This window comes from Globicephala melas, chromosome 8, assembly GCF_963455315.2.
Source record: "Globicephala melas chromosome 8, mGloMel1.2, whole genome shotgun sequence".
In the NCBI taxonomy this organism is placed as follows: domain Eukaryota; kingdom Metazoa; phylum Chordata; class Mammalia; order Artiodactyla; family Delphinidae; genus Globicephala; species Globicephala melas.
Window position 1 is genome coordinate 35,650,459 of NC_083321.1, and position 21,222 is coordinate 35,671,680.

The 21,222-nt window shown below is 36.0% G+C and overlaps 1 protein-coding gene across 3 annotated transcripts in view; it reads right to left on the bottom strand.

Annotated features, from left to right (window-relative positions):
* PRMT3 (protein arginine methyltransferase 3) overlaps nucleotides 1-21,222 on the bottom strand; it is a 142,241-nt gene that overhangs the window by 12,579 nt on the left and 108,440 nt on the right. For 2 of the 3 annotated variants that reach the window (XM_030864874.2, XM_030864880.2), the window contains 2 exons: nucleotides 12,221-12,271; nucleotides 11,937-12,024 (listed from right to left, as the gene is read on the bottom strand). In XM_030864874.2, coding sequence (XP_030720734.1) covers nucleotides 11,937-12,024; nucleotides 12,221-12,271 — 139 coding nt within the window. Of the gene's footprint in view, nucleotides 1-11,936; nucleotides 12,025-12,220; nucleotides 12,272-14,262; nucleotides 17,043-21,222 lie in introns of those variants that run through there. The other variant, XR_009564889.1, reaches the window with a different exon arrangement.

The window sequence follows — 21,222 nt, forward strand, 5'->3', positions numbered from 1 at the left end:
GTGAACAAAAGAGAAAAATCATGATTGTCTCACGCAAATGTAGAAAAAGCATCTGACAAAATTAATTTCTTTTTTTGAGTAAAATTGTGACAAAATTAATTTCTAACAACTTTCAACAAGCTAGGAATAGAAGGAATCTTCTTCAACCCAATAAAGAAAATCTATGAGAAACTATAGATAACATCATTATTAATGGTGAAAAACTGAATGCTTTCTTCCTAAGACTGGGACTGAGGTAAGGATGCTCATTCTGACCACCTCTAATTAGTATTCTGTTGGATGTCCTAGTCACAGCATTAAGATGTGGGGGAAGAAAAAAATATACAGACTGGGGGAAAAAAAGTAAAACAGTCTTTATTTGCAGACTATATGGTCTTAACAAATAGAAAATCCTTAAGCAATATTCAAAAAAAATAAAGCTACTAGAACTGAAAGGATTAGCAATCTCAGGATATAAGATCAATACAAAAAATTAATTGCATTTTTACATGTGAGCAATGAAGAATTACAAATTGTAATAAAAAAACCACAATAGCATTTACAATAGCATTGAAAAAGCATGCAATACTTGAGATAAATATAACAACATATATGTAACATTTAGTTACATCAAACTATGAAACACTGCTAAGGATGATCTAAGTAAATGGGGAGATACATTTTGCTTGTGGATGAGAGTACTGTTAAGAAGTCAGTTCTCCCCAGAGCAATCTATGGATTCAACACAATTCCTATCAAAATCCTAGTAGGATTTTTTTTTTTGCCAGAAATTAATAAGTTGATTTTTAAATTTATATGGAATTTAAGGGATCTAGAATAGTGAAAACAATTTTGAAAAAGAATAAAGTAGGACTTATATCACCTTACAAAGAAGGTGTCTTACTGGCATAAGAAGAGACACAGATTAATGGAACAAATAAAGCTCAGAAATGGACTTACGCATATATGGTCAATTAATTTTTGACAAAAGAGCCAGGATAATTAAATGAGAAAAGCATAGTCTTTTCAAGAAATGATGATGAGACAACCTAATACACATTTGGGAAAAGATGAACTATTATTTTTAAAATCAACGTGAAATAGATTATAGGCCTAGATGTACTGACAAAATTATAAAAATTTTTAGAGGAACCATAAAGGAAAAACTTTGATGTTAAGATAGCAAAGATTTCTTAATTAGGACACAAAAGCACAGACTTCAAAAGACCTTAAGAAAATGAAAAGACAAACTAGGAATTGGAATAAAAATATTAGCACCACATACATCTGACAAAGAACTTGTATGCATATATATAAAGATCCTTATGACTCAATAAGATGACAACCCAATCAAAAATTGAGCAAAATATTTTAAAAGAAACCTCACCAAAAAAAGATGTACAAATGATCAATAAACATATGAGAAGATGCTCAACATCATTAGTCATAAGGCAAATGCAAATTAAAAACACAGCTGTCACTACATATACATGTAATAGAATGACTTAAAATGACTGCCCTTTTATATAAGTGTTGACAAAGATGTGGAGCAAATGAACCGTCAACAGTGGTAGGAATGTTGAATAAGCACAGTCACTGTGAAGAAGTATGCCAGTTTCCTATACAGTTAAATATATATTTACCATAAGACTCAATAATCCCACTCCTAGGTATCTGCCCAGGAGAAATGAAAACATATGCCCACACAAAAACTTTTACATGTATGTCCATAGCTATTTTATCCATAATGGCGCCTAACTGAAAACGATCCAAAAGTCTAGCAGCAAGTGGATGCATATGTAAATTACAGTAAGTCCGTACAAAGGAATACTACTTGGCAATAAAAAGAAACAAACTACTGATACACAGATGAATTTTTAAAATATGCTAAAAGCAAAGAAACTGGAGTATATTCTGTATAGTAACTTTGATATAAAATTCTAAAAGAATACTAATGCCTTAACTATTAGTAATACTAATACACAGTGATAGAGAGCAGATCAGTAGTTCTCCTGGTCTGGAAATTGAAGCTGGGGATGACCAACTCTAGTGGGGATGACTGCCTGCAGAGGGGATCAACAAGGAAACTTTGTAGAGTGATATAAATATTCTATGTCTTAACTAGGGTGGGGTATACATTTGTCAAAATTCATTAAACTGTACAATTAAAATGTGTGAATTTTTTTTTTTCTAAGAGACTGCAAGTTCTAGAAGGAGGACATTTTTTTGGGGGGCGCTGCGTTGGGTCTTCGTTGTCACATGGGCTTTCTTTAGTTGTGATGAGGGGGCTACTCTTCGTTGTGGTGCATGGGCTTCTCATTGAGGTGGCTTCTCTTGTTGCAGAGCACGGGCTCTAGGCACGCGGTCTTCAGTAGCTGTGGCTCACGGGCTCTAGAGCGCAGGCTCAGTAGTTGTGGCGCACAGGCTTAGTTGCTCCGCGGCATGTGGGATCTTCCCGGACCAGGGCTCGAACCTGTGTCCCCTGCATTGGCAGGCGGATTCTTAACCACTGCGCCACCAGGGAAGCCCTAAAATGTGTGAATTTTTACTGTATGTAGATATAAAATAAAGCTGTTTTTAAAATGTGGTGGCTTAGGAATAAATTCATAGATAAATAGAATATAGTAGAGAAACCAAAAGATCCATTATGGAGATTCAGTACATGGTAAACGGAGCATTTTAACTCACTGAGGAAAGGAGTCAAGAGAAATATGTAAATATAGTAATACAAAATTTTTTAGTATGGAACCAAAGTCAGAAACCAAAAGGAAAAGGTTGAAGATTTGTTTATACAAAAATGAAAAAATTCTATAAAGATGCTTTAAAGAAAAGCAAATTACAACATTACTTTCACTGCTTAGAATAGCAAAGATTTTTTAAAAAAGTAAATTTTCACTCGATTCCTTAGGATGGATTATGAAAAGTGGAATACTTTTTAAAAAAAGGAATAAAGTGTGTTCCAGTTTTACACTCCTGCCATCTTCATCAATATTGAGCATTATTAGAAACCAAGCAACAACAGAAAAAGAATGAAAGAAAATGATAAAAACATCTTTGTTATTTAGATAAACAACAACCAGAATCTGCTTTGATTTGCAATTCAGTGATTATCAGTAGTGATGGGTATTATTAATATTTCAAATGTTTAACCACCATCTAAAAAGAAATCCTCTGAGCATTTACCTTTAGTGATTTTCTTGATGTATATGAGGTTTTGTTGCAAATATTTCTTTTTAGTGTATGTGCCCTAATGGCTGCTGCTCCTTAAGTTGCTTTAGACATGTTAAAAAAAATGTTAAGTTGGCTAGTTTGTAACTATCCTATTCAATCCTTAGCGTAGGGTCAAAATGGAAATGTTCCCTGGTGCCTATAAAGCAGGTTATCTAATTCTGCATTTCAACTTTAAAGAATATATTTAAGTGGTCTTTGTACCCCTTAATTTAAAATACAGCCCAACTCAAGATGAACTGGCAGTGGATAATTTTGTTAAATTTTCACAAAATAAAAAATTTTAAGCACCAATGTTAAATTAAAATACCTGAATAATTAAAAAGTTGTAACATTAAGGGACTTCCCTGGTGGCGCAGTGGTTGGGAATCCGCCTGCCAATGCAGGGGACACAGGTTCGATCCATGGTCCGGGAAGATCCCACATGCTGCGGAGCAACTAAGCCCGTGTGCCACAACTACTGAGCCTGCGCTCTAGAGCCCGCAAGCCACAACTACTGAAGCCCAAGTGCCTAGAGTCCGTGCTTTGCAACAAGAGAAGTCACCACAATGAGAAGTCCGTGCACCCCAACAAAGAGTAGCCCCTGCTCGCCGCAACTAGAGAAAGCCTGAGCACAGCAACGAAGACCCAACGCAGCCAAAAATAAATTAAAAAATTTATTTTTTTAAAAAAGTTATAACATTGTCTTATAAGCTGATGCTGTAATTTTCATGTCTTAAAATGAAATACCAGTAAAATAACTATTTCTGTAATAACCTTAATTTCAAAACGGGGGTGCAAACAGCACTTATTTATGTTAATTAAATAGCACGAAGGGTCACAGTAATAAATACATAGTTCACACTGCTGCACTCACTTCAATTGTTCAAGCCTGACTAAAGTACCAAGTCAGTGGCTATAATACCAGAATAGATCAGAGTAATTAATCAGTGTCAAATAGATATAAAATGACTGATGCTGTTAAGTGTGTATCCTGTGGTGAGAGCTGAATAGGACACTCTCTATGGAACTGTGCTATATCACTTTGTTTTTATCATCGGCAGACGGCTATTAGTATACCACAAAGCAGCGGTGCAGTTCAATCAAGAACAAAATTGATTTCATTTTAATTCTGTCCTAGTCGTTTTTTAAAATTAAGTTTCTTCCAGAGCAATAAAATTTCATTTCCCCACAAGGGGGATAAATAAAAAATCATTACTATCACTATTAAAGCTTAGAGTTAAAAAGTGAAAGAAAAAAAAAAAGAAATGGATTCTCCATCACATAAGACCTTACTAATAATAGAGAAAGAGAACTAAACAGCCTGATTTTAATAATATTTTTCAAAGCCAAATCACAAGAAAAAGATCTGAATTTTTAAAATAAATACTGCCACATAAGCTTTTACAATAAAATTGTACATTATTTTTAAAGGAAAACAAATTAAAAAAAATCCTGAATTTAAAGATATGTTCTTTAAATCCTTTAAAAGTATTCATCCTGGAAGTCTGGTCTCTTAACTCCCACAATGCAGGAAGTTCTCAAATGTTGTAGAGTACTTCTTTTGGAACTATTGTTAGAACTAGGCTGTGAAAACAGCAACAACAACAAAAACCCAAAATGAAGCAAAAACAAATTAGGCTCATCATTTTATAGTTCCCTTGTGCTTTTGGCCAAATGTAAAATTCTTAGTCTGAGAAATTCCCTATTCACACTGTCTTTTCTTGCTTTCCAAAAATCCAGTCTACCCCCAACGGTAGATTTACCATTCCCAAAAAAAGATTTATCATTACTGAAGATATTAACACACACACACACACACACACACACACGGAAGAATAACTGTACAGCTATGTATACAATATTTTATTTGTGAAAAAAATCTTGTCATATTACTTTCTGGACAGTAAAATAAGCGGTACATACACAGCAAATTGTCCTGATTAGACTTCTGGCTTTATTTAATTTTATCTAAAAATTTTACATGCCATAGAGTCAAAAACTACTTTTTAACTCAACAACAGAGAACTCTCTTTAGCCATGCCGAAACTTCTGAGAACATCAGAGCTGACAAAATGGGGCAACCAAATACAGGAGCTAGATAAATGCCCTTGGCGTGTGTCACCCACAGTGATGAGAGGAAATTAATTTCAATGAAAACACATATTACTGTACTTATTCATTCGTTCAGCAGGATATTTCTAATATGCCAAATACTACATCAGATAAAAAAGAAGTGAGAGAGGCAAACAACTCATCTTCTATTAGAACCCTTTACCCTACACACTGGTATGTTCTAACACAGATGTATGCATGAATTGATCTGGAAGAACGAAGAACAGAGCAGTTAACCTTCTAAGGACAAAGAGGAAAGATTTACAGAAATAAGCTGGGTCATAAAGGGAAAAGTGGAATTCATCAAGTGAAAGAGGTAAAAACAGTTTCCTAGGTAGAAGAATACCTTAGATAAAAGCAAAGAAGAAAAGACAGGAAAGTTAGCTAAAAAATGAGCAGTAGAGCTGGAGCATATGATGGGCTTATGTGGGGCTGTGACAGGGTGGGGTTGGAAATGATGAAAAATGGTCAGACTGTAAAGGGCCAAGGTAAGGAATCTGGATTTTATCCTGGATATCCTGACGGTCCAGTGTGGGTTTTTAACAAATTAACTTTATTAAGGTGTAATTTATATACAATAAAACTGTAACATGTAAAATGTGCAGTTCAATGAGTGTTAGTAATATCTCACTCTCATAAACTTTTGCCTACCTCAGGTCTCAAGATTCTTTCTTATGTTAACGTCTAGAAGTTTTACAGTTTCAACTTTGATATTTAGGTCTATCATCCATTTAAAATTGGTTTTTATATATTTGGTGTCAGATAAAAACTGAGATTCACTCTTTTCCTTTATGAATATTCAGTCATTCTAACACCATTTTTTGAAAAGACTATCCTTTTCCCATTGAATTTACATTGGCCCTTTGGAAAAATTTAATTGACTATACAAAACTGAGACTCTGGATTTCCTATTGTTATATTAATCTATATATCTACTTTTTATATGCCAGTATTATACTGCCTGGGTTAATGTAATTTTTAAGTAAGTTTAGAATTCACATAGTATAATAATTCCAATATGGTTCTTATTGCATTTGGTATAAATTTTAGAATCAGCCTGTCAATTTCAACCTTGCTAAATTCACTTACTAGTTCTGTAGTTTTTTTGGGTAGATTTCTTAGAATTTTCTATGTATACATTATCTATAAATAACAACAGCTTTATTTCTTCCTTTCCAATGGCTTTTAATTCTTTTTCATTTCTTATTGCACTGGCTAAGACTTCCAATATAGAAGTGTAGGAGGGGTGAGACTGGACATCCTTGCCTTATCTCAAACTTAGGGAGAAAGCATTTAGTCCTTCTCTATTCAGTATGATGCTAGCTACAGACTGTATGGATGCCTTTTGTCAGGTTGAGGAAATTCTCTTTTATTTCTAGTTTGCTGTACTTGTCATAAGTGAATATTGAATTCTGTCAAGTGTTTTTTCTGCATCCACTGATACGATCATGTGGCTTTTCTTCTTTAGACTGTTAGCATGGCAGACTGCATTACAAGATTTTAAAATATTGAATTAGCCTTGCATTCCTGGAATAAAACGCACTTGGTCATGGTGTGTTTTCTTCTTTTACATGTATGCTGGATTCAATTTGCTACTATTTTGTTGAGGATTTCTACATCTATATTCATGAGGGACACTGGTCTGCAGTTTAATTCTCTTGTACTACCTTTGTCTAATTTTTGGTATCAAGATAATACTGCCCTCATAAAATTAGCTCTCTTCTATTTTCTGGAAGAGACTATGTAGAACCGGTGTTATTTCTCCCTTTAAGTCGTTGGGGGAATTTGCAATGAAGCAATCTGTGCCTGGAGATTTGTTTTATGGAAGGCTTTTGAGTCTGGCTGCTGATCTTGTAAATAAAATTTAATTGGAACACAGCCACACCCACTCATTTACCTATGGGTATGCAGGTCCCCACTGCTGCCACTGTTACTGCTGCTACCACTGTAGGATTACTTGCGGGCTGTGATATGGGAGAACAGAGAAGAAACATAGAAAAGAAAAATGGGGATTTCCCCCCACTCTCTCTAAGCATTAGGAGACCCTTTCCCCACTCCTCAAGCTAGAATCAGAGGGCTCCTTTGGGAGCTCTTCCTGTCTGTGCTGAGGCCCTCTTCTGAGTTTCAGGCTGTCTGAAGTCCAGGCTAGGGGATACTGAAGGAAAACTAATCACAAATTTACCACCAGTTCAGTGGTACTTCAAATTCTGGTAATCTTCTCCAATTTATCTGCTATTATGTACTTTTCAGAGATTTCAAAGAGCTGTTCCATGCATTCTGGTTTTAAAGCTGCATTCAGTGAGACAGATGGGATGAATGCACTTACGTCACTGGCAACCGGAATTACTGTCTTTATATTAAGTGTGTTTCCCGTAAACAGCATTTAGTTAGTTCTTGCTATTATTCTGTTTATTTCTGCCTTTTAATTGGCATGTTTAGACTATTAACATTTTTTAAAAGACTTAACTTTTTAAAGCAGGTTTATGTTTACAACAAAACTGAGAGGAAGGTACAGAGACTTCTCATATCCCCCGGCCCCCACACATGCACAGCCTCCCCCACTATCAACATCACTCATTGGAATGGTACTTTTTTTTTTTTTTTAACCAAGGATGCGCCCACATTGATGATACATCATAATCACCAAAATTCTGTAGTTTACCTTAGGGTTCCCTCTTGGTGTTACATATTCTTGGTGTTACATATTCTACGAGTTTGGACACATGTAAATGACATTTATCCTAATTATAATATCATAAAGAGTATCTTCACTGCCCTAAAACCTTCTGTGTTCTGCTTATTTGTATCCCCTGCCCCTGGCAACCACTGATCTTTTTATTATCTCCATAGTTTTGCTTTTTCTAGAATGTCATTACCACATATTACACAGTGTATAGCCTTTTCAGATTGGCTTCTTTCACTTAGTAAGTTGTGTTTAAGATTCCTCCATGTCTTTTCACGGGCTCATAACTCATTTCTTTTTAGCACTGAATGAAATTCCATCATCTGGATGTATAGACCATTCATATTTAATATAATTATCAATATGTTTGAATTTAAGTCTACCATCATACCTTTTGTTTTCTATTTGTCCACCTGTTTATGTTCCTATCTTCTCTTGAATTGAATAGTCTTTTCAGGATTCTATTTTATCTCCACTACTAGCTTATTAGCTATATTTTGTGGTTTAATTTAAAAATTATTAGCTGTTGCTCTGGGGTTTACAATGTACATACTTAATTCATCAGTTCACCATTAAATTGCTTCATCTAAGTGTAAGGACTTTACAATATATTTCCATTTTCTAATTAATTTCTTTTTTAAATCATTGCCATATATTTTATGTCTCTATATGTTTTAAAACACACAATGCATTATTATTTTTGCTTTAAATAGTCAATTATCTTTTAAGAAATTAAAAAGTGAGAAAATAAAGGCTTTTCTTCGTACTCACACACATTTACCATTTCTGGAATTTTCCACTCCTTTGTTTAGAGTGGAATTTTCTAAATATTGAAAATTTTGGTGATATTTTCTTTCCACTTGAAGAGCTTACTTTAATATATTTTGTATTGTTGGTCTGCTCCTCTCTATATGTTTTCTTTTTCTCTGGTTAAAGTTTTTTTTTTTTTAATTATCACTGCATACCAGCAATTTGTTTATGATGTGTCCTGGGGTTGTTTTCTTTGTGTTGATCCTTCTTGGAGCTCACTCAATTTCTTGGAGTTCACTCAATTTCTTCAATCTGTGAGTTATAGTTTTTATCAAATATAAGAAAATTTTATCCATTATGTTTTCTGCCCCTGATTCTTCCATGGACTTCTACTATTATATTTAAGGTTGAATGCTGCATATTTTCCCACAGGTTACTGAGGATACATTAATTTTTTTTTTGCGGTACGCGGGCCTCGCACTGTTGTGGCCTCTCCCGTTGCGGAGCACAGGCTCCGGACGCGCAGGCTCAGCGGCCATGGCTCACAGGCCTAGCCACTCCGCGGCATGTGGGATCTTCCCAGACCGGGGCACGAACCCGTGTCCCCTGCATCGGCAGGCGGACTCTCAACCACTGCGCCACCGGGGAAGCCCCATTAATTTTTTTTTAAAAAAATCTTTTTCCCCCCTCTCTGTGCTTCTTTTTGGATACATTTTATTGCTGTATCTTTACGTTCTCTGATCTTTCCTGCCGTTAACTCCATCAAATGACATTTTCACTTCAGATGCTGTAATTTCCATCTCTAGAAGTCCTATTTGGATTGTAAATATCTTCTCATATTTTCCTATGTTCATATAAAAGTAGTTATAATATATTTCAACATGCTTGTGTGCTAATTCTATCATTTCTGGGTTTGTTTCTACTGACTGGTATTTTCTTGCATTCAATGTTTGATTGAATGTTGGCCCATGTTGAATTTTATGTCATTGAACATCTGATATTATTGTTCTCCTTTGTTGCTATTAAGGTTACACGCAGTTCAGTTTTTCCTCTTAAGACTTGTTTTTAAGCTTTGTTAAGGAGCATCCAGAGTTGCCTTTACTCAAGTGACAGTTTATTCCCGCTACTATGGTCCTTCTGGGATCTCCACTGAATAGAGTCCAGAAAGACACCCCACTCTAGCTTGATGAAATTTGAATACCCCAGCCCTGTGTAAATGCTGGGAAATATCTGGTTCACAACTACTCCAGCTGCTTTGCCTGACCTCAGGCATTTCATCCCACATACACACCATCTTAGCACTCATCTAAAACTCAAGGGCGTATCGAAGATCTCCAGAGCTCTTTTTCTGACTAATGTGTACCCCAATACTCTGCCCCAGAGCTTCTGGCTTCTATTCATCAGCACTACCACCAAAGGCTTACTACAGCAGGGTTAAAAAAAAAATTTCTTGTAACTGAGAATGACCACATTTTCCTTACTTTGAAATTTCTCTTTCAAACTCTCCGCAGGTTGTGCTATTTTAGGGGAGCCTCTTGGCCTTACCGTTTAAATATGAGTACACACAATGGCAATGAAAGAAAAAGAGAATGTAGATGGTGCCAGAGGGCAGCATTAGAATCATATACCTTCTTCACAGTATTCTGAAAAAGCTGAATCAATTACTGTAAGGATTACTGGGTAAAGAATATTTAGGATTTCAAAATTTCACTAGGCATCAAATAATACTTTGTTGTAATTAGGTAGGAGAAAATTCAAATGCTATCTTAAATCCCCCTCAAGATTAAAACATGAAAGAATTAGTATTGCCTTTAGAATTTTAGCATTAAGACAACAAAATGGTTACAGTGAGGGAAAAGAGCAGTATTTTCAATTTTCCCAAAATCAATCCAAATACCAGAGCTAAACAAAAAACAAAACAAAGAAACAGAAATGAGGATGTGTTGGCTTCATTTCAGTTTTGCTGTGCTCAAGCTTTCTAGAGAAAGAGAAAATCACGCCATCAAGGTTTTATTTCCATAGCACTGCAACCTCAAAGTGAAAAAAATGACAAGGTGCTGCTTTACTCTAACAGTGTTTATTTGCAACTACTAAATTCCTTTATGTTTCAACAGTGAAATCAAAACCACATTAGAATTTTATGAAATATTTTAAACACAAAGAGAATGATTTAATGACCTCTACTCAGCTTTGTCAAATCTTAACATTCTGCCACAGTTCCTTCAGTTTTTAAAAGAAATTGTTCAGATACATGGCACTAAACCCCCTTTGTAGCCTTCTCTGATCCTACTTCCATCCTTCCCTAAAGTGAACCACTACCATGAATTCAGTGGTTACCATTCTTAAGTGTTGTTTCTTACTTTTACTATGTGTGTGTGTACATACAGCTGTTTTACATGTTTTCAAACTTCATATAAATCATATATTGTAGGAATCATTCTGCAAATTTTTGCTCCGTGTTGCTTTTGAGAGACACACAAATAATTTGATGTTGAATATCTTTACAATGAAGTCTGTTGTACATTCAGTTTTCCTACAGTCAGAAGGCTTTCAGTGAAGATGGGACAAGAAGACTTATATGTAATAAGCAGTTAAAAAAAAAATTCCACAATCAAATTCTAACTTTTGGAGTTAAATGTGTAGGTATGTAAGAACTACAGGTGCTTGTGTAAGTGAAAAATCAATGAGATGAATGTAGAATTGGATCAGTCTTCAAACACTATGTAAGATTTGAGGAGATGGACACAGTGGAGAGCATTCTAGACAAATAAAAATATATTTCGAATATAATAACTACTGAATGACATTCTCTTTAATTTACACTTTACTTCTACTGGTGATATTTCTCTTTGGTCACTTGGGAAATGAGAACATTTTCTTTTATTTATATTTGCTACTTAATACGTATTAGCTATTGCTTAAAGAAAAATTTTCTGATTTTGTGGTACTCAAAATAAGAGCTACATAATGTCACATATATTTTAACTGGCAGAAATTAAATTTAAATAAAAGTTTTCTTTAACTTACTTCTTTAATGAAACGATATGCCACCTAAAATTTATGTACATGGTAAACTCTAAGAACTTATCTTAGTATGTCATATTGCTTCAAATACAGTGGGCATAGAAAAAGTGGTTGTAGAATGAATGAATATTGTTTACTTCAGAATGGATAAGACATTTTCCCCCTTTTTCTTTCTTACCTGCTTTAACTGAAAATGGCTTTTCCAATAGGAATACTGTTTGTTTCCAGTGTGTTTTGGTACTCTGGGGGCCCGTAGAGAATACGACCTGCATTGGTAGAGTTCAAAAGTACCCGATGAAGCACAAGATTTTTAGTATCATGGTACATTAATCTACTACATCTAATACAAGCTCCAACTGCTTACAACAGCAAAATGCTTATGATCAAACACCTTGGGGCACAAAAATAAAATACAATGTATTTCACATAATTAATTCTTATGAGACAACTCGTGATACTTACCTTATTGTGGCAATTCTTCTCAAAATATATATCGAAGTAGCCAGCAAGTGCCTGTTTAAAAACAAAGGAATATAAATAATTATTAAACTAATTACATAACAATTGATTATACAGTCTTAAGCCATGACAAATAAGAAACCATTTCCAATATCAGACACTCTTAAACTTATGGTAGGTCACTATTTTTCCTGGAAAACACGATATTAGTAAAAATAAAGTAATATAATTTGGCTTTTCCCCACAGAAACAACATAATAATAAGGGCAACAAGGCTAGTCAAATACTCAGTATGTGTTAAATTAGAGAAATGACTGTGGTGGACCACTGAAAGGTGAGGATCTACATGGAGAAAGGCTCATGCGGCCCCTCGCCCAACCAGACTCTTCCACTGAGATGCTGCCATGTGAGTCAAGCCTCCACACAACTGCAGCAGCATGAAAAACCCTAGGAGCAGAACTAGTATGTAAGTCCAGTCCAGACTGCAGAAACACAGACAAGTAAACCTACATGATTTTTGACTTCAAGGCGCTAAGTTTTGGAGTGGTTTGCTAACCACAGCAATAAATAACTAAAACGTACTCTTTTATATGAAGCCCGCTCATTTAATTTCTTCTGATCTTGTTCATCCAGTTTTAAAGCAAAGTACTATGATTATTTTTGTGATGAGATAAATGAAATTTTAAAATACTACGTTTTTTTTCCTGAAAATAAAAACAAGACTATTCAAATTAAACGTATATGTAGGCAAATACCCAAAGAAGAAACTCCAACGTAACTCTCAGGTTTACTGTTAACAGTTTACAAAAAGGCCTCTAAGAAATTAACATGTTCAAACAAATAAATAATTTTCACTTATTTTTGTTTAAAATTTGAACGATACCATTCCTTTTTCTTTCACTAGTGGGACAGGCTTGACTTAATCTATTTTAAAACTGGCATTAAATAAAGCTTATAAAGTCTTAAAAACTGGAAACTGATTACTGAAAAATCACTATAAAGCTAATTACTGTACTTTCCTGCTTTCGTTAAGAATGTGGAGTTTTATTGATCCGCAGGGTTAATGTGGATTGGGCCCAAACCAAATTCAATATTTCATTTATTGTGCTGTTCATCGTTGCTTGTTTCCTCTTTAGTTCTTCTAGGTCCTTGTTATATGTTTCTTGCATTTTCTCTATTCTATTTCCAAGATTTTGGATCATCTTTACTATCATTATTCTGAATTCTTTTTCAGGTAGACTGCCTATTTCCTCTTCATTTGTTAGGTCTGGTGGGTTTTTATCTTGCTCCTTCATCTGCTGTGTGTTTTTCTGTCTTCTCATTTTGCTTATCTTACTGGGTTTGGGGTCTCCTTTTAGCAGGCTGCAGGTTCGTAGTTCCCGTTGTTTTTGGTGTCTGTCCCCAGTGGCTAAGGTTGGTTCAGTGGGTTGTGTAGGTTTCCTGGTGGAGAGGACTAGTGCCTGTGTTCTGGTGGATGAGGCTGGATCTTGTCTTTCTGGTGGGCAGGTCCATGTCTGGTGGTGTGTTTTGGGGTGTCTGTGGCCTTATTATGATTTTAGGCAGCCTCTCTAATGTATGGGGCTGTGTTCCTGTCTTGCTAGTTGTTTGGCATAGGGTGTCCAGCACTGTAGCTTCCTGGTTGTTGAGTGAAGCTGGGTCCTGGCGTTGAGATGGAGACCTCTGGGAGATTTTCGCCGTTTGATATTACATGGAGCTGGGTGGGAGGTCTCTTGTGGACCAGTGTCCTGAACTTGACTCTCCCACCTCAGTGGCAAAGCCCTGATGCCTGGCTGGAGCACCAAGAGCCTTTCATCCACATGGCTCAGAACAAAAGGGAGAAAAAGCAGAAAGAAAGAAAAGAAAGAAAGAAAGAGGATAAAATAAAATAAAGATAAAATAATGTTATTAAAATAAAAAATAATTATTAAGAAAAAACATTTTTTTAAGTAAAAAACAACAAAAAACGGACGGACAGAACCCTAGGACAAATGGTGAAAGCAAAGCTTTAAAGACAAAATCTCACACAGAAGCATACACATACTCACAAAAAGAGGAAAAGGGGGAAAAAATATATATATCGTTGCTCCCAAAGTCCACCTCCTCAATTTGGGATGATTCGTTGTCTATTCATGTATTCCACAGATGCAGGTACATCAAGTTGACTGTGGAGATTTAATCCGCTGCTCCCGAGGCTGCTGGGAGAGATTTCCCTTTCTCTTCTTTGTTCGCACAGCTCCCGGGGTCCAGCTTTCGATTTGGACCCGCCTCTGCGTGCAGGTCGCCTGAGGGCGTCTGTTCTTTGCTCAGACAGGACGGGGTTAAAGGAACAGCTGATTCGGGGGATCTGGCTCACTCAGGCCGAGGGAAAGGAGGGGTACGGATGCGGGGCGAGCCTGCGGCGGAAGCGGCCGCCGTGACGTCCCACCAGGCTGAGGCGCGCCGTACGTTCTCCTGGGGAAGTTGTCCCTGGCTCACGGGACCCTGGCCGTGGCGGGCTGCACAGGCTCCCGGGAGGGGAGGTGCGGATAGTGACTTGTGCTCGCACACAGGCTTGTTAGTGGCGGCAGCAGCAGCCTTAGCGTCTCATGCCCGTCTCTGGGGTCCGCGCTGATCGCCGCGGCTCGCGGCCGTTTCTGGAGCTCCTTAAGCAGCGCTCTTAATCCCCTCTCCTCGCGCACCAGTAAACAAAGAGGCAAGAAAAAGTCTCCTGCCTCTTCGGCAGGTCCAGACTTTTTCCCAGACTCCGTCGTCCCGGGTAGCTGTGGCGCACTAGCCCCCTTCAGGCTGTGTTCACGCAGCCGACCCCAGTCCTCTCCCTGGGATCCGACCGAAGCCCGAGCCTCAGCTCCCAGCCCCCACCCGCCCCGGCGGGTGAGCAGACAAGCCTCTCGGGCTGGTGAGTGCCGGTCGGCACCGATCCTCTGTGCGGGAATCTCTCCGCTTTGTCCTCCGCACCCCTGTTGCTGCGCTCTCCTCCGCGGCTCCGAAGCTTACCCCGCGCCGGCCTCCTGTCTCCGACAGTGAAGGTTCTTCTAGTATGTGGAAACCTTTCCTCCTTCACAGCTCCCTCCCACTGGTGCCGGTCCCGTCCATATTCTTTGTCTGTTTTTTCTTTTGCCCTACCCAGGTACGTGGGGAGTTTCTTGCCTTTTGGGAGGTCTGAGGTCTTCTGCCAGCGTTGTGGGTGTTCTATAGGAGCAGTTCCACGTGTAGACGTATTTCTGATGTATCTGTGGGGAGGAACGTGATCTCCGCGTCTTACTCTTCTGCCATCTTCCTCAACTCCTCTCCAAATTCAATATTTAACCTTGAGGTTCATTATACTTTAGATACCAAGAGAGAATCAAAATACTATATAATTCTGTCAAACTGAAAAACCTGTATAAGTCTCAGACCAATCCCTAAACTGTGTATGTGCAGGAGAGACCCAAAACAGTATAGCAAACTCTTAGAGAATGGAAATGAGATTTGAACCATTGTCTGCCAAGACACTGCTGACAGAACTTATATCTTGACTTTGGATGGACTGCCTGTTAACAACGAACATCAACACTGCCCAGATGATTATAACCCAACTAAGAGTCCAAAATATCCAGGATACAATCCAATATTACTCAACATACAAAGTCCAGGAAAATGTAACCAACTCTCAAGAGAAAAGACAATCAACAGATGCCAATGCTGAGATGATCCAGATGCTGGTACTATCAGACAAAGACTTAAAGCAAATAACTATGCTGGTATAAGTTAATAGCAATGACGTAAAATAAACACACTGAAATGAATCAAAAGACAGGAATTCTCAGTAGAGAAATAGAAACTATGAAAAGAGAACCAAATGGAAATTTCAGAACTGAAAAACACAATAACTGAAACAAAAAACTTCCTGGGCTGAATTGCTGAATTGCGGAATGGAGATGATAGAGGAGGACAAGGTCAGTGAATGTGAAGTTAGATCAAAAGAAATTATCTAATTTTAAAAAACAAGGGGAAAAGATTGAAATAAAATGCCCAGAGACTCAGGGACCTGTGGAACTAACATACATGTAATAGGAGGTCCAGATGGAAAAGAAAAAGATATTGGAACAAAACAAACAAACAAACAAACAAAACAAACCAAAAAAACCTTTCAAAATTCTATATCCAGGAAAAACATCCTTTAGGAATGAAGATAAAATAAATGAATTTTCAAGTGAAGGAATATTAAGAGAATCCATTGCCAACAGGCTTTTTAGAAGACATTTTAAAGGAAGTTCTTCAGGCTGATGGGCAGTAATACTGGAAGGAAACCTGAAACATCAAAAATGAGAGAAGAACGATAAATCGTTGGGTAAATATAAAACACTATGTTTCCCCTCTGAATTCCTTTAAGATACCTATGATTTTTTAATGGAAAAATTATAACATCATCTGGTGGGGTTTTCAATGTATGCACATGTATGCACAAAGATCAGTGTAGGGGGTGGAGGGGTAGGAGGGAGGAAGAATGAAATCCCACCAGTATATACAAGTGTTTATAAAATCTGGAAATAAAGAAGGTTTATTTTTAAGTATCATAAGCAAAGCAGAAACTTAATAAAGAAAAATTTAAATTGTAGTATCAAAATTAAAACATGAATGACAGATCTGAGAGTATTTACAATATAAGTAACAAAGGCTCACTGTCCTTTGTACATTAAGCTACTACAAATTAATAAGAAAGCAATACGTCAGGGCTTCCCTGGTGGCGCAGTGGTTGAGAGTCCGCCTGCTGATGCAGGCGACACGGGTTCGTGCCCCGGTCCGGGAAGATCCCACATGCCGCAGAGTGGCTGGAGCCTGTGCTCTGCAACGGGAAAGGCCACAACAGTCAGAGGCCCGCTTACCGGGAAAAAAAAAAAAAAGAAAGCAATACGTCAAAAGAAACTAACAACAAAAAAGCAGGAAATTTACAAAAGAAAAATCAAATGATTAATAAACATGCTAAAGAAACTGTTTCACCTACTTAGAAAAAAATAAGTCAATTAAGACAACATGATACAATTTTCCTTGATCATGTTGAGGAAAGGATTTTTTAAATGATAATATCTACAATTAGTGGGGAAAGGAGCATTCATGCTGTGAAAGTAAACTGAAATAACCTTTCTAGGGGAATTAAGTAATACACATTAAAAGATAAAACATTTGTACTAAAAAGAAGTCAGACACAAAATAGTACACACAATATGATTCAATTCATATACAGGAAATTCAAAGACAGAAAAACTAATTTAGTGTTACAAGTCAGAATAGTAGTTATCCTTGCAATACCGGTAGAAACTGGAAGGGGTTATGTGATAGGCTCCTGGGTTGCTGGTAATACTCTGTTTCTTAAGTTGAATGCTGGGTATATGGTGGGGTAATCACTTTGTGCAATTTTACCAAACTATACTTATGATTTGTGTACTTTTCTGTTTTCATGCACACAACTAAGATTTCATACAATGTACATACTCATTGATCCAGTAATTAAAAACTTCCAAAAATTAAGTATGCTTGCAAAGATTTAAACATGTCAATTTTAGCCCACATTTTCAACAACAGGTGATCAGTTAATAAAGCATAAAATCTACAAATAATAGAATACCATTTGGCCATGAAAAGTAATCCTGTAGACAAATATTTACTGATTTGGAAAAATAGTTGTGATATACTATTAGGTGAAAAGAATAATATATATTTATTATGGGCACTTATCCTGTGTTATACAAATGTGAATATATACATCTATATGGAAAGATTTCACCAAGCTATTGAAAGTGGATGATAGATTTCTAATATTAATATTCTTTATGCTTATATATAATTTACATTTCCCATAAATATGAACAACTTCTGTGATAAGTTATTTTTAATAATACTTGAGTTAAATAATCTATAGTATTGCATAGAGAGGCATTCAATTCAACTATTACCTTTGTACATTTCCCTTAATGACTCTGAAAAATCACTCATCTCTGCACCCCAAGGGTTAGGGCAGAGTCTAATATATAGTAGGAACTAAATGAATTTGAAGAAAAAGAATGACAAGTTTTCCCCAACTAGTAATTCTACAAAAAGAACATTTTCAATAACTATTTTTCTTCTCAAGAGATTAGCAAAAGCAAATTAAGGGAAAGTAGCAGGTAAAGGAGAAAAGGTGTAAACAGAATAGTAACAGTAATAAAAACTATGGAAACTATATGAAAACATTAAGATGATTTTTTAAAGATTTTAGTAAGTGGGTTTCATGGTGAGACAGTTAGTTACCTTATAACTATTCTTTAAGTTATACACGTTTTTATGTATTCCTTATACTCTGTTACCAAAAAAGAAAGCGGAGGGGAAAAAAAACCCTAGTTAGCTAATAAAACCTTTTGTGAAAACAAATTCAGGTTTAAAAAAAGCTCTTACAACATTATCAGAAAATGTGACGTGAGTCTGAAATATATATAAAATACACTAAGTGATATGAAATATATATAAAATACACTAAGTGATATATTTAACTCTGATAAAATACAGACTGGTAATGTTAATATAGTAGAACACTGCAGAATTATAATTATAGAAGGTCTTAACAAAGAGGAGAAGCTGATACACAAGTTTACAACAAAATTAAAAAATAAAGATAAAAAGATTTGAGAATACAAAGATATTTTAGAACTGTCTTCCAATCCCCAAATCCAACTATCTATGAAATTTAGTTAAAAATCAAAAAAGAAATTAACGCTTGGCCAGATACCCAAAACTACAGTGAAATATTGAGTAGTTTGGGGGTAACCAAAAAACAGTTTATAAGCCTGAAGACAAATAAATAAGAAATAAAAATGAACGACAGCTATTTTATAGTTCCCTCTGAAGTGCATTATAGTATATCCAACTCCTCATGCAGATTTACCCTCCTAATGATGTTTGGTTGAGGGTAGTATTAAAATCAGTTCCATAGCAAATATTAATCAGAAGCATGAGGAGAAGTCAGAAAGAAAATCACCTGGGATTTAAAATTACATGCAGAGGTAGCATTCACTTAACTGAGAAAGTGGAAGATGCTTGCTCTGAAAAACCAAAGGGATTTTCTGGGCTTAAAATGGTATTTACTCTCAAACACAAGCAAGGCCTAAAATGCCACGTTAGGGAAAGCGCTTCCTTTTTTTTCCCCCCTGTATAAATGATCCTTGATAATTAAAATAGATATTAGAAAAAAAGAGGAAAAAACCTTAAACTTGAAACATAGTCATATAAACTAGTGGAACTATGATCAGTGTTTTTATTTCTGCAAGGCCATTATAAACAATCAAATATGTCAGCTGATTTGGGGACAAAACTATTCATTTTGCTGCAGAATATAAACATACAACTATTTTTCAATTATAGTTTCACCTCCTTGTTACCATCACTTTGACAGGCTATCTCTAGGTGTTTTAAATGTTAATTTCAATGAACTTAACACTCTGTCTGTGGAAGTCATTCAAATATAAGAATAAACAACCACCACAAGAAATTGAAAATGACTAATTGGCAATGGTAATAAATAACTGCAGCACAACTTGACATGTGCTTGAAAAAGATCAGATAGGTTTGAAGGCGTGACCACAGAATAAATGTCCCTTTTGTTCCATACATATCTCTAGTCAGGGGCAAAGGGAATGCTAAGGAGAAAAATAAGCATTGAAATCAATTATCTATAGGAGCTGGGTTAATCTGCAAAGGCAAGGTCACAATGAAATAAATAAAATTTCACTGACTTACACCACACACCACAGTCAGAAAAATTTTAGTTATAAAAGTCACTTAGACTGAGAGAAAGAATGAGTAGTAATTACGAACAATAGTGATGACGACAGAAGGAAACAGAATGAAAGAAAAATATACAGTAAATTTCTGGGATAGTTTGATCACGCTTGTAATTTGGTGAGAATCTTCCATAATTACTTTGAAGTGCACAGGAAAATAATACAGACGTGTAGCTTTATAGTGCATCTTAAATATTCCTAAGTATTAGAACAGAGTTTCACAATGAGCTGTTTTGTTTCTGCTTTGTGGATTTCACAAAAAGGAAAACATAACTCACAGCATTTGTAAATTGAATCATTTGAAAATCTGTTTTAAGCCACGTTTTGCTTTTTCATCCCATACATACAAAGGTAGATGCAGTTCGTTTTATACGTGCTCATTTGAAGAACAATGACATGGAATAAAAACGAATTACTTTCTCATGTATTTTGGTGTGATGAGTACTTCTTTAAAGCAGACATATCATGTGTGTATGTAACAGGATGCAGCCAATGAAATAAGATCAGACTACACCTTATGATGAAGAAGGAAATTAAAAATTATCATTATCACTATCACCTGCAGGGAGTAATTTATCATTTCTGTTCTTCATTGGTATCATGTTCCAACAGCGTGTGGTTACAGCAGATACAATTAGGCAGCTGGCCACAGAAGTAGGAGGATAATGTGCTTTTGATGGAGTTTATCCAAGCATGCAGATAGAGTGCTTGTAATCCATGCAGCAGAATCACTATAACAAAAATACAGTTCATTTTTTGTTGGAGTATTTCTTTCAAAATCTTAGTATGGAATTCAAAAGCTAACTGACGATGAGTCTGAAGCAAGTGAAGAAAGAGTAAGAAGATACTGCATAAAAAAGATTATACGTTTTAAGCTTACATCATTGTCTATAAACCAACAAGATGAAGATAAAAATACAGGCCATACCAAGCTGCTGCATAAAGAGCATGAACTCTGATGGTGATAACTGGTATTTAAACTAAGAAGACATAATCAACAAAAATGAAAATTACATATTATGATATTCTCCTAATGTTAACAATAGCTTAAATTATAGACTCTTCCCTCTTCAATTAATTTTCTATTTTATCCCAAGAGGAAATCTGCATCTTTTCTTTCCTGATTCCTCTAGGGAACAATACACGTTAAGTGCCATATACTTCTCAAGGGATATTGCCAAACTGAGTAGTGTTTAGAAATAGATCAAGCAA